Source organism: Trichomycterus rosablanca, chromosome 1 (genome assembly GCF_030014385.1).
Source record: "Trichomycterus rosablanca isolate fTriRos1 chromosome 1, fTriRos1.hap1, whole genome shotgun sequence".
Classification (NCBI taxonomy): Eukaryota; Metazoa; Chordata; class Actinopteri; order Siluriformes; family Trichomycteridae; genus Trichomycterus; species Trichomycterus rosablanca.
The window spans coordinates 37366423-37382175 of record NC_085988.1 but is presented as its reverse complement, the minus strand read 5'-3'; the positions used below and the strand labels follow the sequence as shown (position 1 = coordinate 37382175).

Genomic DNA, 15753 nt, shown 5'->3' with positions numbered 1-15753 from the left:
GCAAATACAGATCGATGCAGAACTTGGCTAACAGTTATAAAAAGAAGCTGCACTTTGAAAAGAGGAAGCAATTAAAACCAGGAATGATTATTCTTTACTAGCCTCTATGTCCTACCAAGCCACATTAAAAGTGTAATATTCTCTTGCACACTACATTAAATTACACAATTAACTTAGACAGGCAATTTAAACAAGAGTAAGGCTTGGAATAAAATATGCAAGTGATATAATGCTTTTTCTCTTTTATATCTCTCCTTGAAGTAGACAGGCGGGCTCTAGCTATAACGACTGTGTACATGTGTAATCAGTGCTCAGATGTGCAGCAAGCACAGTAAGACCAGAAAAGACCGTGGCACACGATAGCTCCTAGGATATAATGATGCCTCAATAAATTCCAGGATTAATATCCATTGCGATGAATTGTATAACGTTCTCCACTGTTCTTTTTGATGCATACCGCTGCTAACAGTAAGAAGACAGCTTTCCTCCAGCAAAACACAGCACAAACATCAGACAAGTAGAATTAAAATAAACAATCAGCATAGACATTACCCATGCAGAGACTGCGTAATGATGCTGCTTGGTTATTCACAGCAACAAAACAACCGAACTAATGAGCAGCGCTACTAAATATTGTGCAAGAACCAGAAACAAAATCTATTGCTTTCCAAATATTAGTTAAAAAAGACCTAACCTGATTATTCAAGCACTAGAATAAACATCTGACCAGAAGATTGCTAATAAAACACTTTACTTAGGGGTTCGTTTGTAACATCTGCATAACTCATGAGTCATGACATTGATTATAAATCTTCATACACATTTAAAACTGTCATTCCAGTTACCAATAGCTCATATAAAGACTGCGTTCATCCGTTCAGCCTTTCGAAGCAATAAACAGATATGGCTGATACAATTCAACCAGTCAGCACAGGAAGAAATACTTCTAGCATGTTAGTAATGTTTAATGCATGCATAGGTGTTAATGACATGACATAAGAGTACACATCATTGTTGGCTTCATCAAAATCATTTACCTTTCTTAAAAATCATGGATCTTTTCTACAATTTAAGGGTTTTGGTAGAACACATCTTGGTGTGTGACCTGATACAACGCTGCACATTTTCCCTCAGCTGTGTGTCTCTGTGTCATCATTACCAGCAGCTCAAATCACAACTGTCATGACAGAGTTTCTTTTTAAATTGGACAAAACTGCAATATTGCAATAAAAGTTCAGGTTTCAGTGTTCCCCTTAAGTTTTGCTGTTTACACACAATGCATTTTCTGTACAACCAGACCAAGCCTTTGCTTAAATGCAAAAGGGTCCATAGACACCCTTAAAGTGAGCTCCTTTTATCTGACATTAGGTGGAGTCCTCGATTCCAGTAAAGTAGCACTTGCAAATTGATGCACAGCATGTTAAATAATCCTTTTTAATTTAAAGAAGTTGGTATTGTTAGTACTTAAAATGTGTTCTAACAATAGTATATGAGTACTAGTAAGTTGCAAATAAACTTCTCTTAGTTTATTGCCATTAAAAACATTAATTTCCAACTAACAGAAGACTAGGTCAGCCAGACTTCATTACTCATTGGAGGGTCACACCTGCATAAAATAGGCATGTAGTTTTTTGACTTATTTTTCTCCTTGAGACTGACACAAGTTCACATTTTCTTGATAAAAAGCATTGACTAAAAGAGACTGATATATTCATACTGAACTGTTTTGTGAGGGCTGATGTTTGGTATGTCTAAAAGACCAGTAATATAAAGTACATTTTTACATTTACATTTTCAGCATTTAGCAGACGCTTTTATCCAAAGCGACTTACAGTATATTGTCTAAGCAATTTAGGGTTAAGGGCCTTGCTCAAGGGCTCAACAGTGGCAACCTGGCAGTGGTGGGGTTTGAACCAGTGACCTTCTACTTACTAGTCCAGTACCTTAACCACTGGGCTACAACTATCAAGATATTTTATGGCAGTTTGTTTTGCATGAAGTTTCTATATGCATGCATGGTAAATTCACTTCTATAATCTGTTGTATGTAATAATGGTATTAGAAAGATGATCACTTTTTGCATTTGCACCACCTCCTTGTTTCTACACTCACTGTCCATTTTATTAGCTCCACTGACCATAATTACTGACTGTAGTCAATCTGTTTCTCTGCATGCTTTTATTTTTAGCTTGCTTTCACCCTGTCCTTCAAAGGTCAGGACCACTACAGAGCAGGTGACACTGACATGGTGCTGGTGTGTTTGTGTGTGTTGTGCTGGTATGAGTGGATCAGACACAGCAGCGCCGCTGGAGTTTTGAAATACCATGTCCACTCACTGTCCACTCTATTAGACACTCCTACCTAGTTGGTCCACCTTGTAGATGTAAAGTCAGAGACGATCGCTCATCTATTGCTGCTGTTTGAGTTGGTCATCTTCTAGACCTTCATCAGTGGTCACAGGATGCTGCCCACATGGTGCTGTTGGTTAGATATTTTTGGTTGGTGGACTTTTCTCAGTCCAGCAGTGACCGTGAGGTGTTTAAAAACTCCATCAGCATCTGCTGTGTCTGATCCACTCATACCAGCACAACACACACTAACACACCACCACCATGTCAGTGTCACTGCAGTGCTGAGAATGACCCACCACCCAAATAATATCTACATTGTAGTGGTCCTGGGAGAGTCCTGACCATTAAAGAACAGCATGAAAGGGGGCTAACAAAGCATGCAGAGAAACAGATGGACTACAGTCAGTAATTGCAGAACTACAAAGTGCTTCTATGTGGTAAGTGAAGCTGATAAAATGGACAATATATGTAGAAACAAAGAGGTGGTTTTAATGTTATGGCTGATCGGTGTATGTAGCTCACTTCTCTTCAGTTGCTTTTCATGTACCATATTAATAAAACTATATTATGATAAAAGTTAAACAGTATGTAGCCTTCAAATAATTTTATGTTAAGTACAAAGAGCTTTAAGCTGATAAAATAAGTATTTCTATGAATTTTCACTTATACCTTGTACATTGTAGATCTTTGTTGGCATTATTAGTTACCCAGCAATAGGGGGTGGGTGTTACACGTGACAGATTTTCATTAAATATTAGATTAGTGCTTGCTGGCATAGCACAGCATAGCATAGCATAGTGCAGACCTCATGGATCTTCCTGCCTAAATACCTAAACCAGGTGTGCCCATACTTTTGTGGCTTGAGATCTACTATTTTCAGTCGACAGGTTATCGTGATCTACTTTTTAAAAAGGTTTGCCTTATCATTTTGAAACTGAAACTTTGAAGCTTTGAAACTTTTTTTAAAAACCTATATTGATATTCAGCATTACACGGCAAGTGACTGAAAAATCACACTAACCTTATTCTGATGATTTGCACTGAATGGTGTCAGCCAGGTTTAAGTAGTCTGGACAATAGCTGCTGATGCCAATTCTCAAGCAGGCTTTCAAGTGTTCACCAGTAAGCTTGGACCGATATTTAGACTTATTATTTTTATGTGGGAAAAGGCTGATTCACACAAGTAGGTTGATCCAAAAAATGCTGTTGACCTGTTTGAATGAGGCACGATCTACCAGCGTTCACTGTGCAATCGACACTGTATTTGGCACCCAAACCATCAGCCTGACCTAAACCATCAGCCAGTCTCACAGCCAGGAAAAGCTCATTATGGGACGATTTAGCTGTTTGTCCAGCTGGTTTAGTCTGACCAGCTTTCAAACCTTTTCTAACAATCCTGACTAAGCCTGGTTACCACCTAGAGCCATCTTGTTGACACAAGCTGTTTAGTTTCTGCCAGTTCACAGGTCATAAGAATGCACATAAAGGGTGTGTTCAAAAAGCTAGTGAGCTCTCTACATAGACAGCATTTTACCTCATCCTATGCACGCTCCCGAGAAGGAGGCTGTTTGAAATCCTAGATGCCTTAATAAGCTGTCTAGTTAGGCATCTTAAAATTTCAATGTTATTTTGACTCAAGAACGAGTGAGCATCGGAAACGCGTCCTTATGCCAAGTTCACACTACACGACTTTCTGATTTGCCGGGTCGCTGTACAGTTCACACTACACGACTGATCAGTGATAGGGGGTTTCACACTACACCATCTATCACCAACTTGAATCACAGGCGAGCTTCTCTGGTCTCCCAAACTACATTTTTTTTTTTTTTACAAAAACACGTGAGAAGTGACAAGGGGTTTAATGATACCACGTCCAAAAATGCACGTCAACAAGTAGCGAGTGATCAAAGTTTGTGCGCTGATGTGCAGCGTAAAATCAAAGAGTAAAAATAAATAAATCTGAGTGGATTTGGCAACGCGACCAGCATGGATTGTTCTATAGTGAGTTGGAGGTTAATTAATATTTTGACAATGCAGTGTTGTTGTTATGTTTTGTAGAGCAGGGGTTTTCAACCCGAGTACTTGTCTTGGGGGGCGCGAGTGCCTGACCGGGGGGCGTGGCATTACGAGATTTTTTTACTTCTAAAACTAAAGCAATTCATTTTTCACCCACGGGAGACATATTTCATTACTCTAACTGACCACGCTAACACGCACGTTTAATGTTATTCAGTTCCGTCTTTAAAAAAATTTCAAAATAGGGCTCACAGCGAAGATAACCGGTGTCAAAAGCAACGACCGCTGTTATAGGACGTGTTTGTGTCTTTAAGAGAGACGCTCTGTTCACAGTATTGATTATAAGTGACTCGGGAGTCAATTTATTTTAAGCGCAGCGTAAGTTTCTTTTCTCAGTCATCTCTCCGTGTTTACTGTTATAATGAATGATGCGGTTGTAAATAAACACCAACTACTACAGAACATTTTGTGTGACTCGCTTACCTTAAAAAGCTCAGGCTTAATTATACTGAGTATTACCACAGAGTCAGAGTCGTTCTGCCTGTGGAGCGAAACGTTTTCAGTCAGAGCAGATGATCCCGAACTAACCAACTTAGTAATTGATGAACTTTTGTCTATGCTCTGTGAAGTAACGTTTTCTGCTCTCATCTACATCAAAAAGCAAGAACCGCTTATAATTTACCAAAGTGAACCACGAATTTATATAATGTGCTGATAGAATCGGCTCAGATGGGGTCGGACTGTATTATCTTTTTAAAATAATATTTTCAATCAGCAAAACTATATAATGTGCACATCATTAATTACGTTCTTTTAGCTTTCTCAATGATTTCTGTGCAGTGGTTGATGAAGGGGAGGGGGGCGTGGCGCGAGTTGGGGGTGGGGTGGGGGAGAGATCGAGTTGTTGAGTAGTTCACACTGAGCGATTGAGAGCCGAGTTTTGATCGCCGAGCAAACGCCGAGTTGCTCCCGAGCCGGCAAATCTAGCACCAACCAGTCGCCGAGCGAAAATCAGGGCAAAAATCGTGTAGTGTGAACTAGGCATTAGTGATCAAGGCAATCCCAGCATTCAGTGCGGCAGCTCTTCTCTAACAGAAAAAAAAAAAACATGGCTGATGGTGCGGAGAAACGAATGGAGTTATTTTCAAACGTAAATAAATGATTATTGATTTTTAACTTGTATAAACGTGCACAAGTGTAATTTATTTGCAAGTTCAGGCTTGTCATCAAATGTAACCATTTTCGGTACACGAAGGGAGATGTTAGTTGACATGCTAGCGCGCTGTGCCACCCCATCCCATTGGTTTGAATGGCAAGATGCTAAATGCGAAACCTGATCGCTGTCTAAGTAGCGCGTTTGAATAACCTGCCTTATAAGTCAATAAATTATTAGAATCCTCTCTACTGAGGCAGCTGCCTATGTAGGCAGTAAGACAGCAAGGCAGCTCCCTAGGTTTTCGAACACACCCAAAGAATGTAAAACTGAAAACTTTAACCTAAGTTTATCCTAGGTTCTATTTGCTACATATTATTTTTTAAACTTGGTTACTGGTTCTTCAGTGTCAATACTTCTGACATCTGTCGTAGGAAACCAGGTTTTTGGCATACTTTGTATCTAAAAAAATTATAAATTGAAGTATACAGTATATGCAAAAATGTAAGAAATCAGGCACTGAAATACAACATGAACTCACCCGTTCTGCAGACTGTGCTGTCCCAAAGAAGATCGGTATGAAGGCGAGCCAGATGATGCAGGTGGTGTACATAGTAAATCCAATAGGCTTGGCCTCATTAAAGGTCTCTGGTACTCCTCTGGTTTTGATTGCGTAAACAGTGCATGTGACCATCAGCAGAATGCTATAGCCCAACGAGCAGATAAGCGAAAGATCCGATATGTCACATTTGAGCACACCACGGGCGTTTTCTGGGTCCTGTGTGCGTTGCTCACCATAATCCACAAAGGTGTGTGGGGGGTCAGCGATGAACCAAACGAGCACACCCATGAGCTGCACTGAGATCAAGCTAAAGGTAATGACCAGCTGGGACGCAGGGCTGATAAAACGTGGTGCCGCCACCGACCGCTTGCCCTGCTCGAAGATACGGTGGATGCGATTGGTCTTGGTGAGCAGTGCGGCATAGCTGAAGCACATGCCCAGGCCGAGGAAGAGCCTGCGAAAAGAGCACACGGCTACTCCAGGTGCTGCAATCATGGGAAATGTGGTGATGTAGCAGAGGAATATTCCGGTAAGCAGCACGTAGCTCATCTCTCTACCAGAGGCACGCACGATCGGTGTGTCATTGTAGCGTATGAAAGTAACGATTACAAATGTCGTGGTGAGGATGCCCAAAATGGCAACGAAAACTGGCACAACAGCCCAGGCAGAGTGCCACTCCAGCTTGATGATTGGGATGGGCTGGCAGCCAGTACGATTGTTGTCAGGTCGTTGCTCGTATGGACACAGCTGGCACGTAAACTCGCTTGCCTGGTAGTGATAGCCCTCACAGCGCTCGCAGTGCCAGCAACATGGCACGCCTTTCACCACCTTTTTCCGCTCACCTGCCCTACAGGGCAGACTGCACACAGAGGTTGGCATGGATGAGTCACCACTTGCCCACTGCATGATATCCATCTGTGGAGAAAGCATTACATGATTATTAGTATCTATTCTAATTGGCCTATTGTGTTTTTATAATAATTAAATTCAAATAATTATAATTTCAACCTGTGTTTAATATTTATTAATATACAATTCATTAATTGCTTATTAAATTCTATTTCTGCAATTTTTAGATGTAATCTATTCATATCCAATTATCCAACTGTATCCCCTGGCTGCTACAGACCCTTACAATGTCCAAGGAAGAAAGAGCGGAACCTAACACACACCCCCTCTGACACGTGTAGTAGCCAACCGCTTCTTTTCATCTGCTTCCTTTCACTGGTCTCCATTGTTGCAGGTGCCATCGATAAGCCAGAGGCTGCAGTGAGGAACCCTTTTGGCCCGCCCTCCCTCGGATATAGCCCGTCATGTCTGTGTAGAGGCCCGGTTGGCTAATATCAGAGCTGAGATTTGAAATTAGGAGCTTGAGATCTCAGCAGTGGTGGGCTAGTGAGGTTTACCACTGCACCACACAACCATTCTAATTATTTAAATATTTATTTTAACATTTATTATTAGTCAAACAAACCTATATCTACAGTATATCTGTCTATATCTATAACCCAGAATAAGAGATATTTGTGACAGTATGAATAAGGCTATTAAAAAAATGTGTTTCTTACATTTACTTTGAGTTTTGTATTTATATCAGGGATCTTCAAAAAAGTTTCTGTACTTTTATATTTTGGTTGGAAATGTGTCTGAGAGAGGGAAGAGTAGTAATTGGTCATGTCTGAGAGACTGAGAGAGCTTATAGTCTGAATTTAGCGCCATCTGATTTCCACCTTTTTGATCCACCCAAAGAAGCTTTAAGGGGAAGAAGATTTTCATGTGATGATGATGTGAAAGCACCGGTGCATCACGCTCAACCAAAAACATTTTTTTGCTAATTGCATTAAAATGTTGTGTAATTTGTTTTTGAAATTAACAAATAGAGTAAAAAAAGTGCAGAAACTTTTTGAGGAACCCTCGTGTATGTATGTGTAACAGCCATAACATTAAAACCACCTCCTTGTTTCTACACTCACTGTCCATTTGATCTGTTTCGCTTACCATATAGAAGCACTTTGTAGCTCTACAATGGTCAGGACCACTACAGAGCACGTATTATTTGGTTTGGGTGGTGGATGATTCTCAGCACTGCAGTGACACTGACATGGTGATGGTGTGTTAGTGTGTGTTGTGCTGGTATGAGTGGATCCGACACAGCAGCACTGATGGAGTTTTTAAACACCTCACTGTCACTGCTGGACTGAGAATAGTCCACCAACCAAAAATGTATCCAGCCAACAGCACCCCGTGGGCAGTGTCCTGTGACCACTGATGGTCTAGAAGATGACCAACTCAAACAGCAGCAATAGATGAGCGATCGTCTCTGACTTTACATCTACAAGGTGGACCAACTAGGTAGGAGTGTCTAATAGAGTAGACAGTGAGTGGACACAGTATTTCAAAACTCCAGCGGCGCTGCTGTGTCTGATCCACTAATACCAGCACAACACACACTAACACACCACCATCATGTTAGTGTCAGTGCAGTGCTGAGAATCATCCACCACCTAAATAATATCTGCTCTGGTGGTCCTGTGGAAGTCCTGACCATTTGAAGAACAGGGTGAAAGCAGGCTAAAAACAGTATGTAGAGAAATAGATGGACTACTGTCAGTAATTGTAGAACTTCAAAGTGCTCCTATATGATAAGTGGAGCTGATAAAATGTACAGTGAGTGTAGAAACAAAGAGGTGGTTTTAATGTTATTGCTGATCAGTGTATAGATAGATAGATAGATAGATAGATAGATAGATAGATAGATAGATAGATAGATAGATAGATAGATAGATAGATAGATAGATAGATAGATAGATAGATAGATAGACACTGTTACCCACTGGTGGAAGAAACTGGCATTCTACACTAGTGCTAATAGATTACTTTTCATAATTTAGGCCTTTTTTTAACGAAAAGTTTTAGATGTCTTGCTTGTTATAGATAAAACTTCTACTGCATTTTACAGGGTCGGGATTTGAAAGCCTGTAGGCATAGCCATGATCATTTTCAGCATAACTAATAACCAACTTTGCAAAAACTTTGCTGAAACATTATCTCATCAGAGCTTAAAGTTGGTCCTGAAATAGTACCCACTAGCAGCCAGTTTGGGTGCAGACAAAATTGAAAATGAAGATAATTATTGTAGTGAAAGTACACCCCTTAAAAAGCATACACAGACTACATGTAAAGGGAAATCCCACATTAGTATCAAATTTCTTTCTAAGGAGGTGAGAAATCTTTGATGTGCAGGATAGAAGTCTTATAGTCAATCTTCATTACTTAAAAACTAGTAATAAAATGTTCTTGTCATTTAATAAAAAAAAATGCTGTTTCATATAACATTTTTCATATTTAACACATTGCTGTCATTGTGCAACATGTGGATCTGATTATAGCTGTTCTTTTTTTAAATGCACTAGTCATTCTTAATATGGCTGTCAGAGCTAATGAATCACATTGCTTGCAGTATATAGTGCATAAATAAATCTGTAATAACACCATTTTTTTTAAACCCTTATGTAGAAACATTTAAAAGGACAACTATTTATGCAAACGTGCAAAATTGACAAGCAATCTTATTTTACTTAATTGTGTGACCGAACTATCCATAGATTTTGTTAAGTCGGTTTTTCCTCCTCATGTATTAAGTTTGTTTACATGTAAGCTTTTAATTAACCAGAGTCTAAGCTATTAATTAAACCAAAGTCATTAAATAAAAGAAATGGGATGCCTCACATTTAAATGAAGTTGATCTGTCCAGTGGCCGATGACTTTGTACTCAGCAGATGAATGATTACTTATTTGATACTGGAAGATGTCGTACCGTCCAGGAGCATCTCCATTCTCATTAAACATTACAGGGGTTTTCGCGCTTCCTGTTAAAAAGAGTTGAAAGCAGAATTAGCAACACAATTAACACTTTTGTGTTAAATACCGAATTTGACACACTTGCCTACTTGGTCTCCTGTGGGCAAGATGAAACGGTCAATAACTGCAGGATTACTTTTCACATCAAAGTTAGAGTTTTTGCATAATTATTAATCCCTTCTCATGATATGCAAATATGTTTAATCAAAAAATGAATCATGACATTACAATTAAAACGTAGTTGGAGTTCAGGGTTAGGTTTTAAATGATAGCGCCTGAGGAAATGTCTCAGTATTAAAACACAGTTACTGCATCAGTGCAGGCCGTTCTTAGTACTGGCCTTTTTAAAATTAACTATCAACTATTTTTAAAGGCAATCAGATGAGTAATGAGGAGGGTGTAGCAACAGGTATCTCAGGAGAGTGGGATGTGATGCATTATCAGTATGCATTACCGATTTTAAACTGTCTTGTGGTGCATCGTTACATCCCTATGTGTCACCCCTGTACCCTGTTCACTAAAGAAATAAAAAGTCTTGTGTTGCCTTTTCTGAATGACAAACAATTAAGCTGCCCTGCTCTGCAAAAGGCTTAATTCCGAATAAACATATATTATAGTTTTTTTATTCAGAATAGTACATGACTAAATTACACATATCTACGAGGAATCTTCAAAAAGTTTCCGAACTTTTATATTTTGGTTGGAAATAGTGAGGGTGGGAGGAGTAGTAATTGGTTGTGTCTGAGAGACTGAGAGAGAGCTTAGAGTCCAGATTTAGCACTATCTGATTTCCACCTTTTTGGATGCTTAAAGAAGCTTTAAGGGGAGCAAGGTTTTCATGTGATGATGATGTTAAAGCAGTGGTGCATCAGTGGCTACACGCTCAACCAAAAACATGTTTGTTGATGGCATTAAAAAGTTGGTATGACGCTGGGAACAATGCATCGGAAGGTGACTATGTAGAAAAGTGATGTCATTTGTTTTAAAAAAACTTAATAAATAGAATTTAAAACTGCGGAAACATTTTGAAGAACCCTCGTATATAATGTGTTTGGGACAAGTAATATTTCATGCACCAGTTTTCTTATTTGTTACCCTTGTATCCTGATAACATTTTTAAAAGAAAGGAAATAAAAATATAATAAATGTTGCCTTTGATGCATGAGGTCAGAATTCACAACTAAGCTGTCCTGCTCTGCAGCATTTACACAGTATTTTGAATGACACTTATCTATATGGCTGGACTGGTGAACTACTCGACATTTTTTGAACTTTGACAACTGGTTAAACCATCCAGTCACCCAAGTACACTCAATAAATGCACAATTTTTTAATTTCCATCAACACCTCTTCATCACGGCGCGTGGCTGTGACTGTTTGCCACATAATTTGAACCCTCACCCTGCCCTAATACTGCCTCTGACAATCCTTTAATAAAATGACTAGCAGGTTCAAAAGATCTGATTCTTCTGTTCTGATTACACAGTCTGTTCTTAATCACAGGTTAGACCCCTTCTGTGAACTCTCAATTAGAAAGCTGTAATTGAGAATGAGGTGTGCAAACCAGACAGGAGAAAATAAATGTCTCTGTAATTAAAGAATCAGTCTATTAAGGAAGGTAATTAAAGGCTCAGCCTTTTGTAATTTTGGCTTAATGTATGTACACAAGTGTCTCCCGTGAGTGTCCACATTTGCCAATATGAATAAATTCTGTCTGCAGTGAAATGAATCATTCATGTCCATATGAATCACTCACGTCCAACCCGCCTCATTAAAGATTCTGCACGTATGTAGTACTGCACCTGGCTGAGCTCTAGAAACTCACATGGAGCTAAGGAATTTAATTTATATATCATGATTTATTTCATTGCAAATTATACATCTAAAATTTTAATTTGGAATAGAAGTGGCTGAGCTACACACTAAATATTGTTTTTGTTAGCATTTAATTTACTGTGCTTAAATAATGCAACATTTTTCTATTTAATGCTTTGCCATAGTTGAACAGACTGCATTATGCAGACATGTGCTGTTATGTATGAACTGATTTCTATGTCAATTACTATGACAAATCCTGAAATTTCATTTTAATTACAATTAAATACATATTTTTATCCTTTGGAAATACCAAAGGATACCACTACATTTCTTTTGAAATGTAGTGCCTTTGATGCTTAGTTTGGGAATACCAGATTGCTAAAGAAATGTGTCATACCCAACAGTAAACAGAGAAAAGAAAAAGAATTTTGAGATCCTACTGGGTGTTCTCTCTTCTCACCTATTAATATATTGTACGAGGCGGTCTATCTCACCAGAGACACTACAACATTTTCTTTCCTGGTATTAAAGTAGTTTATTGAAATGGCTGGGTGGCACTTTTATCCTGCCTTCCTGCCTATAAGAAAGTTATTCTCACAGGAAATGTGTCTGGGTTTTCCCTAAGGCATGACCTTCAACCTCATAAAGTCATCCACAGTCTGGCAGTAATTTCTCACTTTGACAGGGGTTTATATTAGATAGTTTTGAAAAAAACAGAAGAAGCAAGGACAATGACAGCTGTTTATCACCACACCTACTTTGAAACAGGACCTGTTCATTTCACACCTTAAAAGTTTCTTAAAATATACATTGTCATGAAAAGGTGTTTGATTTGCTTTGTTAACATGCCACTAAATTAGAACCTCAAGCAAAATGGACAAGTTAAACATGACGGAACACAAAGCAGTGTTTAAATTAGGGCTGGCTCGATACCACTTTTTTTAATGTCCGATACTGATACCGATACTGCTTCCGATACTGCAAATTGAGTATCTGCCGATACCAATACCAATCCGATACATCATTTCTCCTCTTAAACAACTAAGCAGTAATAATACGTCTCAATGCACCATGGTTAAACTAGCTATTTTAATAACAATGCTCAGACTGTGTAACAAATATTCTAAAGGAATAAATACAGAACCTACAACGTCACACTTATGCAAAACTGCTGTTTTTATTTTCACTTTTACACACAGAACATTTAGCAGCATTTTTGGCTTGTTTAACAAAAGTGTCTACAGTTGGAAGATGTTGATGTCAATCAAACGCGATGGACCAATTAGAATTGACGCAGTGCTTGGTTGAGATTTTCCGTTAACGTTCTGTCACGTTTTTAGATGATTAAAAACCAAAGCATGCTTATTAAAAAAACATGCTGGATTTTGAAGAGGACATCTGTGGCTAAACGGGAAACGGTGTAGTTTGTTTTATTTCATAGCACTAATGGATTAATTGTTGAGGATGTGAAAGATCTCCAAGCCGGGACAAGATAGGTTGTCTTTATCGCAGGTGAGCGATTCATCATTTATAAAGAGGTTTTTATTGTTTAAACAGTGTTTTTAGATGTGGCAGTAGTAGATTATTTTTTTAAATGCTAAAAGTTTAAGTAAATCAGTGTGTTTTAATTTCTGAATGGCTGTTTTGGATGAGTTGTAGATCAGTGGCACATGCTAATGATGTCATCAAGTTACGGCAGTTGCCGAGTGAGCTGGCACTTTGTGTGTAAAGCAAATAACACACGAAGATACGTTCCAACAAACAATGGCCTTATTTACATTAAGTGTTATTTACATTAAGTGTTATTTACATTAAGAAACAGTATTGGATTGGATTACACGGTACATGGATATCCGATCCAGTGATCTGGGCCAATATCGGGCCGATATCGAGTATCGGTGCCAGCCCTAGTTTAAATGATGATTTAATTTATTGAATAAAAAAGATTATCATACAATGGGTGCTGACCTTATCTAAGTTAAGCAGAACTGCAGGCCCTAAGATGTTAATCTGTTCCTTTGTGACTTTCTGATGGTTTTTAGTGCTTTTTTAAAGGAATCTTGATAAGCCGAGGACTACTGGGTAGGTTCACTACTGTTCCAGGCTTTTTTTAATTAGAAATCATGGCTTTTAGTCTTAACCTTGTCAAGACCTTTCATTGTACTTCACATTGCTGTACGGGTTCTATTTTAGATTTAAAAGGATTGGAGGTATGAAGTCTGGGTGTGTCTATTCTACCGGAACCCAGTTATTAATTAAATGTCGTTAATTGATTGATTAAGTAATTAGGGAATTATTTTTCACCCAGAGACAGATGTAATTTTTCCTTTACCTTAATAAAATGATCATTTGATGGATTTATTACGTTTGGTTTGAGAACCTTAATTAAATGTGACATTTTACATAAACTGTAAAAACAACTAAAAAGTTCACCTTCAGACTTTGCTTTCTTCATGTTCACATGACTTTTGATACTCCAGTAGCAAAATCAGTCATTAGAATGGCTGTTCTTAATGAGAGTCTGAGTAAATAACCGTGGTGTCTGGCAATTAATTGTTCATTACCGTTCAGAGTGTTTCTGGACCGACCAAAGTCATGATCATTTATTAGTGCAGCAGGTAGTGTGCGTGAAAGAAAGCACCAGTGTCCGGGGGACATCAGGCAAACCTCACAATGAATACATTTCACTGAAAAGTTTAGATTTTTTTTTTCTGTGATAATGATGAGCCTTTTACTTGTGGAGGAAATTTATCTCACTCTCCAGTGTAGCTAAATTAATACAATTTTGCAGAGAGTGTTTTCAAGCATAAACTGCCCATTTAAGGTCTTAACACATCATTTCAATGTGATGTCATTCAGAAGTGGACTTGCTTATTTGTTTTGGTTAATTGTTCTGCTGCAAAACCAACTGTACTTCAACTTTAGGTTCCAAACTGATTGGCAAACTTTCTTCTTCTTGTTATTATTTTTTATTAAGAGCAGAATTCATGGTTCCATCAGTCCATAAGTTGTTCAGATCCTTTGGATGCAAAGCAGCCCCAGACCATCACACCACCAGCTCCATGTTTGACTTATGTTTTTAAGGTGGTAGTTGTAAGTTGTAACTGGACATACACCGATCAGCCATAACATTAAAACCACCTCCTTGTTTCTACACTCACTGTCCATTTTATCAGCTCCACTTACTATATAAAAGCATTTTGTCGTTCTACAATTACTCACTGTAGTCCATCTGTTTCTCTGCATGCTTTGTTAGCCCCCTTTCATGCTGTTCTTCAATGGTCAGGACCCCCACAGGACCACTACAGAGCAGGTATTATTTGGGTGGGGGATCATTCTCAGCACTGCAGTGACACTGACATGGTGGTGGTGTGTTAGTGTGTGTTGTGCTGGTATCAGTGGATCAGACACAGCAGCGCTGATGCAGTTTTTTTAACACCTCACTGTCACTGCTAGACTGAGAATAGTCCACCAACCAAAAACATCCAGCCAACAGCAAACAGTATGTGGAGAAACAGATGGACTACAGTCAGTAATTGTAGAACTACAAAGTGCTTCTATATGGTAAGTGGAGCTGATAAAATGGACAGTGAGTGTAGAAACAAGGAGGTGGTTTTAATGTTATGGTTGATCGGTGTATGTCTTTCAAGAAGTTTCACCTTTGATTCATCAATCCATATATTGTTGTCCCAAAATGCTTGGTCATCTAGATTTATTTTTTAAGCAAATGCAATCATTCTTTAGATCTAATCTAAAGTAACTAAATGAAAAAGCAAATATTTTTTACATCACTGTACCTCCGGGAACATTTGTTTTACCTTCTTACTACCCCAAAGTAGGTGGATTGGCTGCTCTTAATTTAGCCTAGATCTAAGTGTCAGGGAAAATATGTGCATGTGTGGTAACCTGCAGTGAATTGGCATCCTGTCCAAATTTGTTATTGGCTGTATTAAACTCCAGTTCCCAGCAGTTTATATTTACAGTCACACCTA

General features: G+C 38.6%; 1 protein-coding gene across 2 annotated transcripts in view; it reads right to left on the bottom strand.

The window, feature by feature from the left end:
* Nucleotides 1-15753, bottom strand: part of grm8b (glutamate receptor, metabotropic 8b) — a 308441-nt gene that overhangs the window by 12835 nt on the left and 279853 nt on the right. For both annotated transcript variants that reach the window (XM_062992277.1, XM_062992282.1), the window contains 2 exons: nt 9812-9951; nt 6062-6997 (listed from right to left, as the gene is read on the bottom strand). In XM_062992277.1, the coding sequence (XP_062848347.1) occupies nt 6062-6997; nt 9812-9951 (1076 nt within the window). The remainder of the gene's footprint in view (nt 1-6061; nt 6998-9811; nt 9952-15753) is intronic.